General features: G+C 31.9%; 1 protein-coding gene across 13 annotated transcripts in view; it reads right to left on the bottom strand.

Annotated features, from left to right (window-relative positions):
- Positions 1 to 15,705, bottom strand: part of LOC141461484 (neuronal acetylcholine receptor subunit alpha-3-like) — a 200,028-nt gene that overhangs the window by 8,901 nt on the left and 175,422 nt on the right. For 10 of the 13 annotated variants that reach the window (XM_074142632.1, XM_074142630.1, XM_074142634.1 and 7 more), the window contains 2 exons: positions 15,173 to 15,329; positions 4,875 to 5,011 (listed from right to left, as the gene is read on the bottom strand). Coding sequence is in view for 2 of the 13 variants with exons in the window: in XM_074142628.1 (XP_073998729.1) it covers positions 4,875 to 5,011 (137 nt within the window). In the remaining 11 variants the exon portion in view is untranslated. Of the gene's footprint in view, positions 1 to 4,874; positions 5,012 to 12,083; positions 12,260 to 15,172; positions 15,330 to 15,705 lie in introns of those variants that run through there. The other 3 variants (XM_074142628.1, XM_074142629.1, XM_074142641.1) reach the window with 2 other exon arrangements.

Below are 15,705 nucleotides of genomic sequence, written 5' to 3'. Positions count from 1 at the left end.
TAAGATAAAAAGCCAACTTCAAAACTGGATTCAACAGATATTTTGTTTTGTATAAAACAGTTGCTGTTTTTAAGTTCAACAAAAGCCTTTTGAAAGCAAAAAAACAAAAAAGAGAAGCGTATTTATTTTTAAGTTGCAAAACGAATTTTATTTTAATCGCAAACAAACATTATTAACCAATTAAAAAACACCAGGTAATTAACATTTCAGGTCTACAAGGTGACAAACAGCTTGACTTTTCAATAAAATCAATATTAATCACACCAAGTAAAAATAAGAAACGTTGTAGTCAAAGCTCAGCCAGCGATCCTCTGTGTAATGGGGCAGTATCGGATACTCGATTGTAAAATAAATAATATTTTATTGTCTTTAATTGCAGCGCCATTAATGCATACAATTTTTTTCGTAACGGTATGTATCTCAATCTTTTTCCCATTAACGTATGCTGGTACTAAGATTTTCGTTTTTCTTTTGAATGTTTTCTAACTTTATTTTAGGTTACTAAATTGAAAAGGAAAAAATGGTTATTGCTGACATTGTTTCTGCTTAATTTTATAGAGATTGTGCCACATTGCTAGAGGCATTCTTCAGCACATACAGTGACTCCCATTCATATTGGGACAGTACATACAGAAGTTCAAAATTGACGAAAATTAAAAGTGGCACCGATTTATTCAAATTTTTATAAATTCATTTCATTTTATAATTACTATTAATTAAATAAAAACTATTTAAATAAGTACATAAAAATGTTTTGGTACATTAAAAAAAATATGTATAATAATAAGTGCAAATTCTACCTCTCATAAATATTGGGACACTATTATAATTTATAGTTTGTCCAAGGTTTTGCCCGAATATTTATACAATTTGTAAATATATACCTTAAGCATACGTATATTCAATATGAAATTAATAATTAAATTAGTTTATATAAATCAAGCCACGTATAACATGTCGCGCAAAAATACAAATACAACGATTGAACAAAGAAAAATTGTAATTTCTTTGCACAAAGACAATAAAAAGTGTTAGAGAGACAGAAAAACTGATCGGACCTAAAACATCTACTGTGTGGAACATCATTCAGCGTTACCAAAAAGAAAAAGAATTGTTTCAATCCCACAAAAAGGCCGTCCTCAACTGCTCTCTGAGAGAGAGCAGCGTTATATATTAAAAGAATTAAAAAAGATCACCGACTTAGTGCTCCAAAACTTCAATGTGAAATTTTTGACATGTTCAGAGAGCAAAAAAGGAGCAGAAACTGTTCGGAGAGTGCTAAGAAAACTCGACTATCATGGTAGAGTAGCCTGGAAGAATCTTTTTGTCAGTAAGGTAAATCGTGCTAAGAGAGTGAAATTTGCCGAAAAATATTTTAATGAAACTAGTGAATTTTGGAATGATATACTCTAGCGATGAATCAAAATTTAATATTTTTTAGCCAGATGGAAGGGATATGGTCTGGAGGAAAGCGAATGCTGAACTCGAAAAGAAGAATTTACAGCCAACTTTAAAGGGTTTTAAAGCTGCACCACCGGGTGGGGGTGGGTCAGTTATGGTTTGGGGCTGGATGTCCGCATCAGGATTTGGAGAATTAATGTTTGTTGATGGAGTGATGGACAAAATGGTTTATAGTAATATATTAAAAAATAATTTGAAAAAAATGCCAAAAAATTGGGTATTTTAGGGTCTTTTAAATTCTACCAAGAGAACGACCCCAAACCTACGGCTTGGGTGATACGCCAGTGACTGTTATATAATTGCCCAAAAGTATTCCAAACCTTTCCGCAGTCTCCAGGTCTTAATCCCATTGAAGATTTATGGCAATATTTAGCCAGTGCTTTAAGAAAAACGAATAATATCTAACAAAAATGAATTAAAACGATGTTTCCTGGAAGAATAGGAAAAAAACACCACCTGAATTAACCAAAAACTTGTTTCACCTATGCCTGATCGTTTGAGGGCTGTTTTAAGTCAAAAAGCAATTATTAAATTATTACCAACCAAATATTAAATAGTAGGAGATTTTAAATATTGAACATTTAAACTCTAGCACTTCTGGTGTCCCAATATTTTTGAGAGCTTTATTTTACACTTTTTCAAAAAGTACTACCTAACAGTTTGGAATTTCATTGATTTATACTTATATATAATTTCCACAGATGTTGCTAATGTTATTTAAAAAAAAAAAAAATTCCAAACTTTTGTATGTTGTTTTCATTTTCCTTTTAAATCATTTTGTAATAGGTGTCCCAATATTAATGGGAGTCACTGTATTTGCTTATGAGTAGAAAGATACTGTTAAAAAACAAGGGAAAGATCAAGGGAGGCCATATTTTATGATTTTTTTCTTTCATAACAACTGTTTTTCTGATTTTTTTGTTTAGCTTAAGAAAAAGCTCACTAACAAGCAATTTGTATTGAGCAGAGAAGAACATAAAGATATTAAAGAAAATTACTGTAAGATGTGGGTAAAGATCTTTATAAAGGTGAATTCAGCAAAAAACAAGTTTCATAGAAACTGCCGACTTTGTAAACATCTATCTTCTTCTACGTTACATTGTTGGCTTACATTATCAAATTCTACCTTCCATTTTTCTTGCTTCCCTGAAGATTTATACAGATGAAAAAAGTCCATTAACTTACAAAAAAGTTATGAGAACACATAGTGTTGGATAGATAAGGTTATTTATTTATTTATTTGGTAATTATTATTTCAATTTTCTTACATCAAACACTCACTAATTTTAAATAATGTAAAATACATGTCTTAGTAATTGTTCGAGCAATACCGGTAATTTTTGCGGTTTGTTGAAAAGCGAGTTTCTGAGGAATCCAATCTCTAGACAGAATCTCCAGGTATATTCTAAAGTTTACCGGATGTAGTTTTTTTTGATAATCAAATCTTTCTATTAATTTCAGTCAGTCTCTATGTTGCGAAAAATGGAACCAAACAGGGCACCTTGTTTTCAAATTTAGTGCCGATTTTGATTAAAACAGAAAATTAGAATAAAGAAGATAATTAGAGAACACTGTCCGGAGGCTGGCAATGCAGTGAAAAAGTTCCGGGTGCCAGTAATATCAGATATTGTCGTGCCTTGAATTAACATCAACAAAATTAAAAAAAAAACAAAATCAACTAAAACAAAAATTCAATTGATCGACAGATAAATAATGAAAGTTAGTGAATAAAAAAAAAAAGATGCAGAAATTCTAATAATAAATTTAAAGAGAAGCAGATAATGGTGGAATAGTTATTAGCACATTAAATATAAAATGGAAATAGAAAGAAGTAAGTAACATTCAGCAAATGGATTCAGCATCTTTGTTTTTTTAGCACGTCACTGTCAGAGGCCGCCTATTGTTAGCACACTCTGAGAAATTAGATAAAACAAGAGGCAGTATTTGTAATGGAACAGTCAGAATAGTACCGTCGAGCTAAAATATTTCACAGTCTAGAGCGGTATGAACTATTTACTAGATCTTTTATTTCATTTTGTGAACACATTATTAAGGGCCACAAAAGGCGTGAGATCTTAGCTCTGAGGAACCCTCTAATCCCAGAAAAAAATTACTTCAAAGTTCCTAGATCAGGCTCCTTATCTCAATGCAAGGTTTAAAAAAAACACTAGTGATCAAGTGTTTAAAATCATCATTTATTTCTGACCCTACCAAATATCCAAATCTGGCTTTCAAGAAGAGAGGATACTGTGCCAAATAGTGCTGCAGCACCTCATCCTCACACCATGTGTAGGCGACGTTGGTCTCCCTTCCAACAGCGTTAAGATGACCAGCCAAAGAAGACCAGTCATCTAAGCCCATAGAACCCTTGAATATTTCTTTTACAGATTCAACAGCCAACTTGTAGTGAGTGCCCGGATTACTCCTGCAAAACTGCAAGCTGACGACAACCACTCACCTGTTTGAAAAGTCCGTGCAAAAATAAAAACAACTTAATTTTTTGGGGTAAACCTTTTTTATTTTTCAACATAGTCTCCTTTTAGGCTTATACACTTCGTCCAACGCTGCTCTAGTTTGTTGATCCCTTCCGAATAATAGGATTTGTCCAAGTCTGAAAAATAGCCATTCGTTTCTGCAATCACCTCCTCGTTTGAATAAAATCTTTTTCCCGCCAGCCATTTCTTCATATTGGGGAACAAATAGTAGTCCGAGGGAGCCAAGTCTGGAGAATAGGGGGAATGTGAAACGAGCTGGAACCCTATTTCCATTAATTTTGCGACCACAACTGCTGAGGTGTGAGCTGGTGCGTTGTCGTGATGGAAAAGGACTTTTTTGTGGGCCAATCGTCGGCGTTTTTCTTGCAGCTCGATTCAAACGAATGCCAAACACAAAGAAATAGACCGATCGGGATGAAACTTGGTGTGTGTTCTTCCAAGAGATGCTACTAACTAAACATAACTTCGATACGCGCCAGTAGTGCTATCTCTCTGACTTTGCACGGACTTTTCAAACGACCCTCGTATTTGAGAAGATTCATATCTCCATTATAGTGTTCTGGATCCTTTTAAAATATCTCCAAAAATTCTATTACTTCTCATATCATCTAGCCTCTAAAACGGAAATTCTCTCCAGGATTGGAACAATTTATGCTCCTGTCTGCAACTGTTTGTGAACTTATACTTGAACTCGTTGATTTTCTCCGTCGTAGCCATATGTTACACTTAACGATCTGTAGACTTAATATCAACAAATTGTTTGAATATTATATATGTTGACTTCTTTTTAAAATCCATAATAATACACAATCATAAATTATGATTAGTGGTTACTAATTAACATCTAATCTCTATTATATAATGCAGGGAATATAATTTATAATATATTAGTAGAGATAAATATTGTAAATTACTTACTACGTCAATTATATGATGAATAGACACTCCAAATATTACTTTCAATGGTTCTGAAAAGTTTAATGAAGGTCTGACGGCTGGATTGTAACCGGCAAGTAGACTTTGAGTCAATTTGTATTCAGCGTCATCAGCGACAGCTGTTAACAAAAGAAAATGTAATTTTTATTGGAATTGCATTAATTTTTCACGTTTTGAGTATTTGTACTCATAAATACTTTCAACAAAGAACAAAGAGAAATTGAAATTAGTTTCCAATGACAGCAGCTTGTGATAAATTTGCACAGTTTGCTTCATTTAAAGTTTTTTCATTTGCTGATTTATCAGAAATTCTATTTACTTTTAGATAAAAATTATGACTAAAACTAATCACTCGTTGTAAGGTCTACAATTTTTGGTAGATGCTTTTCTCAGGAAAATTTATTTTACGAGTAGTTAAATTGTGAGGGTGGTAGGTACTTCAATGGCTGCTGAAGAACTTTTACAATGTTTTCCTTGGGGGATTCCTTAATATATTTAGGGATTTTTTTTTCCTTACTAAAATCTGATTAGAGAACCTGAATCAGAATGAGTTCAGCAAAGTTGAGGCTCAATTTTATATATATTTTTTTAGGGATGATGTATTTTACGAACTTATTATAATTAGAGTTTAACTTTTAATAACTTATTACAATTAGAATTTCATTAAATTTTATAAAAAAGATTTAAAAAAAACACACACGAACACCTACACAAATATACCAGATATTGATTGCTGCAAATGAAAATCGAAGATTGCACGTTTTTGTTATTTGAAAAAATAACATATTTATTGGGATTTAGACTTTTTTTCGGTAGTTCTTCACTTGGTGCAGCAATAGAAATTAAGGGCAAAGCCAACGCCTTTCCAATTTCAAAACCACATAAATTTAATCGGAAAAATGTTTCTAGACTTTTATTACATACTAACTATATGTAAGTTATGTAAGATTAGAAAGATGAATTTAATTAAATCAAAGAAATATTCATCACACTTTTAACAAATGAATAATTAAGAATTAAGATAAATCATTTTTTTGTTTGTTTGTTTCTTAGCTTCGTTTCAAGAAACATCTATGAAAAAATTGAAAATATTCTAATAAAATTTCCAATTAGGAAACTTTTATCATATTCACAAAACATCATTTCCTTAAATGGAATTAGATCACAATCTTTAGATTCATTTCCTTTCCACATATCTAAACTTAGCTCCACTGAACTATTACTAACTTAAATGATAAAATTAGCAGAGAGTGTGCAGAACATGCCATATGAATTATTTTGAATATTTGGAAGCAAAATCCCAAATTCTCCTTCAGAGCTAGAAAAAGTTGAGGAAGAAAATTAATTATTTTTTGTTGCATTAAATAACGAGAAACTGTAATTGGATTATATGTAAATGTGAAAAACCAGATAACTTTTTTCATGCTGCTTTTCAGACATGCTTTTTTTTTCTTGAATGAAAAATGTGCGCGGAAAATCTATTTCTGATGAAATTTTAGTTCCTGATCACTTGAAGAAAACTATTTAATTAATAATCGAACAATTTACAGCGAGAGGAAAACTTAGAATCAAGCAGACATTTTTATAAAAAATTTTTATTTATTTTGAATTAGTTACAAGACTGTTTCTGAGATAGTTTCTTCATTCTTGCTATTGTATCAATGTACAAGTCATCAGGAAAGCCTTAATTAATCTCCTGATTCAAGATAATATAGTATAATGGTGGTTAGAATTAAGTTTAACTCACCAAAAGATATTTTTTCTTCAACTAATTTTGAAGTTTACATTACAGGAATCTGGCTTATTCCACTAATGTTCGAACTTTGAATTAGTGAAATATAATAGAAGATAAGCCCTTGTAATACCCATTCAAAGAGAGTTAGAGAGAACATCTGTAGGACTTATACTTTATTTCAGCCTATCTAAAGAAATATCTATTTTGGTACTTTTGTTGGTATTGGCTACTAAGCCAATACTATTACATTTCCTCGCTTCCCTCGTCTTTGTTTGTACACGGTATTGCTCGTACTGCTGAACTACCTTTGCCTGAGGCCACGCTGAACCCTAGTCTGGGTCCACACCTATTATAATGGCTTTGCCATCCTTTCTAAATAAGAAGAGAAAATAATAAAGTAAAATTATAAGAACTTGAAATCGCTGATCGATTTGATATTGTCTTGAATTTTATTATCTAGCATGATCTTATTTTACATTTTGGACGGACATTTACTTAAAAAATTCGTTCAGAAAATCATTTATAGACTAAAAGAAACCAAGAATAGAAGCTTTCGAGCAGAATAAATCTTGTAAACAGATTTTATAAAATGCGAAATATTCTAGATATAAACGATATAAACATCATTAAAATTTATAAAGCTTAAGTAAAATATACTAAACTACCAAGAGTATTTATACAGTAAAGAGTATTTATACAGAAATTGTACTATAATACGGGTAATTCCAAATTTAATAAATTATATAAAGAGTTAGAGATAACCTAGGCTTTACATAAATGATGACGACTCTGAAGCTAATAAATTTAATAATGAAATTGAGAGAACAAGCTTTGTATTCTAAATTTCAGAATGGGTAGACCTGAAAGTAGTCACCTTTCAACACCAGAACATTATTCAACGAGAATATAGTGCAGTTTGTTGGACTATGCTGTCTTGCTGGAGTTAAAGGTCAGGCGGCTCAAGAATTATTTAACTGGAAGGTGGTCAACCCTATGAACAGAATGTATGGCTGCCAGAATGTATAAAATACCGTACAGGCTTGGGCTTATAGATGACTTCTAACTGATGAATTTAATTTTACTTTTTGTTAATTAACTATCCCATTTCAATCGCAAAAAGAAAAAATGTAGATAAATATTAAAAGAAAAATGGTTTCTAAGTTGGAATTGAATAAGCAATTTTCAGTTACCGATTGGTGGTTAGCTGGCGGGGCAGCAATTTTAAATTTTCAAATAAATGTAAAAAAAATAAAATAAAATCATTAAATTTAATGTCGTTCAAATATAAATTGTCTTTACAAATTTATTGATTTGTTGTAAGGCCGAAGATAAAACCTCAAAATCAAATATGGATGGATAAATAAAAAAAATTAACATGTACGAGGGACAAAAAAGCTGACTAACATGGAATGCTACTTTCTTAAACAAACAAAAAAGTTAAGGCTAAAAGGGTTACCACTTTATTGGGGATCATTTATTTTTTTTAAAATATATTGTTAATTTAAATCAACTTTTACTTTCTCTTACTATTAGAATGAGAGCTAACAGAGCCACAATGCCGCAATGGTTTTTTTTTTAAATTGAAGTACCATTAAGAAAAAAGATGACTGCCAATTTCAATCATTATTGTTATTATTACTATTATTATTATTTATTTTTTTTTTGGCGCATCAACAGCTGAGGTTATTAGCGCCCGGAGCTTTTTCCAGTGCAATGCCGGCCTCCGGACAGTGTTCTCTCGTTACAGACAACACTGTCCATCACCGGACAGTGAGCTGTAAGAAGCTCCTAGGAAGAAAAAATCTAAGGGGTCAGCTGCTGGATTCGAACCCGGGACCTCCGCGTGGGAGTCCAGCACTCTAACCACATAGCTAATCCCTTCCCTACATTGCTATTATTATTATTATCTGCTCTAGTCCTGTAACTTTAGCTTCAATCATTTTGCCAAGAAAATTTAATTGAAATGCCATTTTTTCAAAATTGAATACAGAATAAGAATGAAACATTATTAAAACATAGTAAAAACTATATTGTATTGCAGAGATTAAAATTTATTTCTAAGAACAGCTTAATAAAGATCTTAAACTAAACTATAATCTGATGAATTCAATAGCTACAGTTCAGATTCCGTTGGTCGCCAATCAAATTTGAAAGTGGATGCAGACAGCTAAACCGAAGATTGAAAAATCCGGATGTCTTAAATAAAAGAAAAAAGAAAGTTTGTTACAAAACTAATAAAAAATAAACATAAATTGAACAGAAGTAGAAAAGTCTCCTCGGAAACTCTAGGCCGTTACAAAAAAAATTAAAAAAAAAAACGATAACTCAAGGGTATTTTTATACCTGGTTTTCTTCTGGCAAATAGACATCATGTTATACGTAACAATAAAAACCATTCTTTAACTATATAAGAGCGAAATAACAAGGTGAAAGGACCTAGAGAGCTGGTTCTGAACTTACTATGGCTTTCGTAAATAAGTATAAATATAAGTGGCTCTCTGGCAGCCCTATTTTAGAACAATTTTATCTATTCGGTTATGTACCGAAGGAATATGGCTACTGTTTATTAGAAAAATAGGTAGTTGTGATTTCAGATACACAGTTGAGAAAATGTTTCCAAAAATATATCACCGAGAAGTCGATAAATTGTAATGAAACTAGAGAAAGTAGAGTGAAAAGTACTTTAATTAATTAAAATAAAATAAAAATAAAGAATTAGGAAAGTATGTCATGGCGTTTGGAAGAGATTTGTAGCGTTGAAAAGAAGATTAACGGAAAGCAATAGAACAAGAAAGGATGTTAAATAAGTACATATACTCGTATATACTCGTGCTCGGGTTAGCACACCCACAACTACCCACCCAGACATCCACCCACACAAAACCCACTCACGACTTTATTCAATATTGCACTTGTTTCGAGTCAATGTTTAAAATCGAGCTTTGAATCTAGCATTTGATCAGGTTAGGCCATATGGTTTAAAATGGAAAACTATTCTTCCACTCATCAACTTTATCCTTATGTCTTACTTTTTTTAACCGATACTTCAACATGAGTCATGGAACAGAAATTTTTAGTTACACCCTGCGAAAGTAGGGGTTTTCATTGAAATATATTTGGACATATTATATTCATATTTATTTCAGACAAGGCAGAACCCATAAGCACATCGGACAGAAGGCACAAAACTTTCAATAACAATGTAAACAAAATTATATACATATGTGTATATTAAATGTCAATAACATAAGCCCTAAAGATGACCTAGGCCAGGGGTCGGCAACCTATTTTAAGTAGAGAGCCATTTCTCCTTAAATAATTTTAATAAATCTTACCAAGAGCCGCAAGGATGATAGTGTAAACAAACTCTATAGATCATAATATACACAGATTATTATTTTATATTCAATAACATTTAAACGTTTTATATATTTATTTCCACATATTGCAAAGTAAATAAACAAATAAATGATAACTAAACCTGTGTTAGAATGAAAATGGCGGCAGTCCTATATATTACGTACTGTATTTTAATATAATTCTATTCAATTTCAAACCAATCACATTTAAAATTATTTTTGAAAAAATATCTTTACTTTAATAAATGGAATTTTCAATTGTTTCAATAAAATTGAAATATACAATTTATTTTGGACAGGCTGAAGAGCCACAAAATTTGGATAAAAGAGCCGCGGGTTGCCGATCCCTGACCTAGGCCATAGGTCGAAAACTCAATAAATATAAAAAAAATAATGACTGAAATTGGCATTATTCCTTATTTCTTCTGTACACCAAAAACAATGAACAATACTTAAAATAAAATATTAACCTGACTCATTAATTAATTTATTTTTTTTATCGACGTCTTTCGACTGAGATTGTCAAGGATGGACAATAATTTTATGTTATTACAGAGTTCTCTAAGAGCCTGTTCTAAAATTATAAATTCAAATTTAAAGCGCATCAGAAGATATTAGGTAAATTTTGTTAATTACATAAATTAATGATTTAATAAGCTAATGGAATGATAAAGCTATGACTGATTTATAAATTATTGAATTAGTTAAAAGCATAAAGATAAACCTGAACAATTATTTATCCTAGTTTTAATGAAAACTGTAACAGCTGGCACTAACCACATGATGTGAGGCCATCAATAATTTTGTTCCAGATGGTTTACAAAATGTTGATTTAATTGTAAAAAACTATCTCCGCCTAAAGTTATATGCTTTAAGTATATCCTTGCTTATAATAAATATTTCACGTATTCAACTTTTGAGTTATGATTATTATTGTAGATTAATAGGTTAGTCAATGTATTCTTTTCTAGATTTTTTTAATGTATGTAGATTTTTTGGCGTAAGTCATCAGGTTGGCACGGATGATCCAGGAGAATACGACGGCTCACAATAAAAGAAATAAAAGATGGATCACAAGAATTCTGGGTAAATACTGGCCTGAAACAGGCGGATTCACTGTCGCCTATTCTCTTTAATTTGGTTATTGAGATCAAATTGATCCAATCGTCAAGACTCATCGCGCGAAAGTTAGTCAATATACATATGTATGTACATAATTTCAGAATTCAGTGTCTAGCATATTATGCAGACAGCGTGGCCTTAATCTTCAAAGAAAACTGCAAGATTGAAAAGTAAAATGAGGACAAAACAAGATAATCGGCGATATCAATGGAGAAACAGTATATTAGGAGATTTGAGAGAGAGAAATTTCTATATTAAAGAGGTGTCCGAGTACAAATTTATGTTTTTGAAGAGTGATACACTTAGTCATGAACTACAATATTCGGTAAGTTAGTCCGAAATAGGAAGCCCAAATAGAAAACTATCTACCAAATAATTTGTCTAAACTCTGAAGTGAATGCTTAATAATGTTTTCTATTTAAAAATAAAAATATAAATAAAGAGCAAAACGTGTTTTGCGACAATATACACAGAAAGCCTTTTAACACAGTTTGTACCCCTACGTTTCGAGCTCCACTAGTGCCTTTGTTCTAGATGCATCTTTGTCTGACAATTGCCGTAAATACTTTCTTATCACAATTTATAGCCTGAAAACTTCGAAAAAGATAAAAAATGTTATTTAACTATCAATATTCTGGTGCATGATAACCTAAGCTTTAAGCAACTGAATAATATCACTAATACCACATGTTTATAAAACCAGTAACACCATTTGAATTTGCAAATTGATTACATCTCAGAGAAAGTTTATTTTGTAAATAATTGTGGAGAATCTGGGACTTGACTGTCCTTTCAAAAGTCACTTTTTAAATGCCACAATTTCTCTCTTACTATATGAAAATGAAGAGAAATTGGTGTGAGTAATTCAAGCTAATTTATTTTACCGAGGTTGTCCTCCGGCTGTTTCACCCACAAGTGAAAATGAAATGACTTTAAAAAAAATAATAATAAACTAAATAAATAAAAAATAAAAACCTATCTGACTCAGCTTGTATCACGTTGGAATATACACGAGCCGATGAAGTTTGCATAATAGTTGTCAGAGTAAATAATAAAATAAACTAAATCAAACCACGGACTATTTATGCCTTGTGAAGAGTATATAATGTATAAATTCTTTCTAACAGCTGGCAATTAATAAATATTACACAATGCAATCGTGCAGATTTTCAAATTTTAAGTTATTACCACAAATACACGTTTTGTGCACACTCGTGAACGCTTATTGACTTTTCAGAGTATAAATAAGTACACAAGTAATCTGCACGAACCAAACTCGCGGAAGCTCAATATTTGTGAAAGTAAGTAACGGGTATTCAGGTAGAAAAAATTAGTTTTCTCTTTTTTTGATAATACGGATACTTTCAAAAACCTAGAACCATAGACTAATTATTCCTAATTATACATTATATTTTAATTTATTTGATTGCGAAAAGTCAAAATTTCATTTTTTAAAGAAATACAACTGTTCTAAACAATAAATAAGTAATCAATTAAAACTAGCCTGTGGTAGCAATTTGATAGCTCTATTTCCATACATTCATGGTGAGCTTGAGCAAATCACGACGCTATCGTCTTTTAAGACGTCTAGGAGGATCATCAGGAACTGTTGTGGAAGAGAGGCGACAGACTAAAGGATTCGAATTTACACATTACCAATCGTGGAATTTTTTATGTCGGTCAGAAAAGGAACATTGAGGTCTTTATGAATGGTTTGGTTGAATGCATAGCAAGGAGCTTTGACAATTGTGCCCAGGATACTTGATTGCAAGGTTTCAATTCTCATTATGTTATAACGCTTGGCAGAACCCCATAGTTCGATGCTAAGGGCTAAAGAGGATCTGTTGTCTAATAGTCTTTTAAGATGTGTGTATCGTCCCTACACTTGTAAATAATTTGGTTGAACATCTGTAGAAACAGCTAAATTCAATTTGTGTTTCTACAGATTAAAAGTATAACTTTGGTAATTACTTGACGTTTTCAATGAACAATTCCAACATTTGAGCTCGGTTACACAAACAAAATTAAGAGTTTTCAGGTATAAGCAACTGAAAAACACTAGCAGAATATTTTTAATCTTATAATACTAATAAGTTAAATTTATTAAAAATATAAATAGTTATAAGTTTAAATTTAATTAAAAATATTAATGAATGGAATTACTTTAAAAAAGTTGGTTCTAAAATTGCGATTTTACAAGTTCAACTCTTAAATCATACACTGTCAATGATTTATACTTTTACAAACAGTCTCTTTTGGCCAAAAGTAAATTTTAAAATTAGAGTTAGGTAAAACTTCGTTAGAGATAGTGTGGTACTTCTCACGGAATATTTTTAATTAACACAGTCACTAAATAAACTTTTCGTCAGGTATAACTGTAGCAATTAAAAAAAAAGAGGACGAAATATGAGAGTTTGTACCAGACATTTAACCAACAGTATAAAAAAAGGTGGAACAAGTTGATATCTGGCGAATTATTCCAAATTGTTCCTGCGGCGGTGTCCAATCATCAATGACAGAGAGAGAAAATGAAATAATGATCTATTGCTCTTCGTATTCTTTCAATTAGTATTAAAAATTGTAGACATAAACGACAATAAAATTGTCAGAAAAGTTTTTATTTTTAGCAACATACCATTTTCACCGAATTATACGACGTACTACGAAGAAGTAAGGTGGATGGTGTAATGGTGGTAGCCTGGAATAGGGTGAAATCAAGACTGCAGGCCTAGAAAGGGGCGGGATAACATCAAAGTTGATATGAACAACTTTCCACTTTTTGTTCAACTTTGATTTTATTCTCTTTGTTCCAATTCTTTTTGCTTTTTTTTTTTTTGCACTAATTGCTTAAACTTTTTTTTTTAACTTTTTAAAAGACCAGAAAATGCATTAAATCGATAAAAGCACTTTAAAACTTTTTAATTTTTTTGTTTACACCAATAATTCGCTCAACAAAAGAGGCTGTTGTGCACGTATATGTAGAAACATCCATTGATGAAAATCTCTTTATAGAAATGATGAGTCTTCTCGCAGTTTTTGTAAATTTGCTTGCATTTGCTACAGTATGTTACGAACAGTGAGTCAACTTATAGGTTGAATAGTAATAAGGTAGTCAATAACGTGTCAGTGACTGAAATACCTGTATTCTATTAAGATAGGAAGGTTTCGTAGATAAGGTACTGTCCATAAGAATGCAGCTAGTTTAGGTAATTTTTGACAAAACCTTGATATTGGACTAGTTACGAGTAGGTATTGAATACAGTGACAGATTAAATCCATTCGTAGGAGTTAGCTAGAAAGCCTAAAACTTCATCATCTAAAAATCTATTTTTAGAGCATCTTTTCCAGTTCTGTTTCTTAGACTACCTTAGGTATCTAAGGAAGAGGTATAAATCAGTCCTAGGTAAAGGCATGAAAGCGAGAGTTTTTCTTTTCCTATTTAAACTCTTAAATTAGATTAGATTCTACGAAGGTTGACTAGAAAGCCTGACAACAACGGGAAAACATTTGTTAAAAGTACTGCACACTCGAGTTAGATTCTATTGAAATAGCCTCCTTACGATAGACTATACATATACTTGAAGCGGATAAGTCATCGTGATTACATATACGTTTAATTGAAGCTAAACCCTAATACAGTACTTTAATTGATTGATTCTTGACAAAATATGAGTTTATGAATTTAAGGGATGGTACCATCGGCGAAACCGCATTCCCTCTCGTCGACCAGATCGATGATGTAAGAGAGGAGCGCGGTCCGATATCCGATAGCCTAGGCTCCACCTTGCCTTGCTTTGCAAGATATGTATGTGGCAGCCCGATAGGCCAATAGGTACCATCCCAGCTCTAGTGGCCCTTGAATAAGAAAAGAGAAAATGTGTGGTGGGCGCTAATGGCCATAGACGTCGATGCGCCGGCAAAAAAAAAAGAAGAAATTAAAAGCGGGAACCAGAGGCCCTATTTAGAGCACCCTCTCCAGTTCTGTTTCAATGGACTCAGGAGTCCAGTGAGGCCTTGAGAAAGAATGAAGGCGTGGATTTTTCAAAATAGCTCTGCATACTAACACAATACGTGCAATGCTCTTATTCATCTTCTTCTTCTTCTTCTTCTGACATAGCACAGGCTGCGCCCCCTGCCAGGCCCCATGCGATACGTGGGTTTATCCAATCTTCTTCAATGGACAGTGAAAACGCCCATGATCATCTTGTTAGCTAAGCGGTCCTAGAATGTGCAAAATAAGTTTAGGTGATTAGCTGCCAATAAACGTTTCTAACTGCCTCTGGCCCGAGGCTTCTCCCTCCACAACCTAAGTTAGTCTTTATGTTTTTTATATTTCCATTTTCCCTTATTTAGTTCAACATAAAGGAACTCAAAATCATATGATAGAAAGTAATGACAGTTTTCACTTTCTTACTTGCAATTAAAGAATTAATTGCAGTCACTAAAATTATTTAATAATTTTGTCACATTATTTGTTTCAAAGTTTGGATACAAAAAAAAATTTTTGTTTGAATGATAAGTTAATTATAGACGTAAAGTGCGTAACAAGAAACAATAGATGACTAGTTTTAGTTAGTTTAAGTGTTAATGCTGTGAG

This window comes from Rhodnius prolixus, unplaced genomic scaffold, assembly GCF_049639745.1.
Source record: "Rhodnius prolixus isolate KJV_2025 unplaced genomic scaffold, Rpr scaffold_6, whole genome shotgun sequence".
Taxonomy (NCBI): Eukaryota; Metazoa; Arthropoda; class Insecta; order Hemiptera; family Reduviidae; genus Rhodnius; species Rhodnius prolixus.
This window is presented reverse-complemented; position numbering and strand designations above follow the sequence as displayed.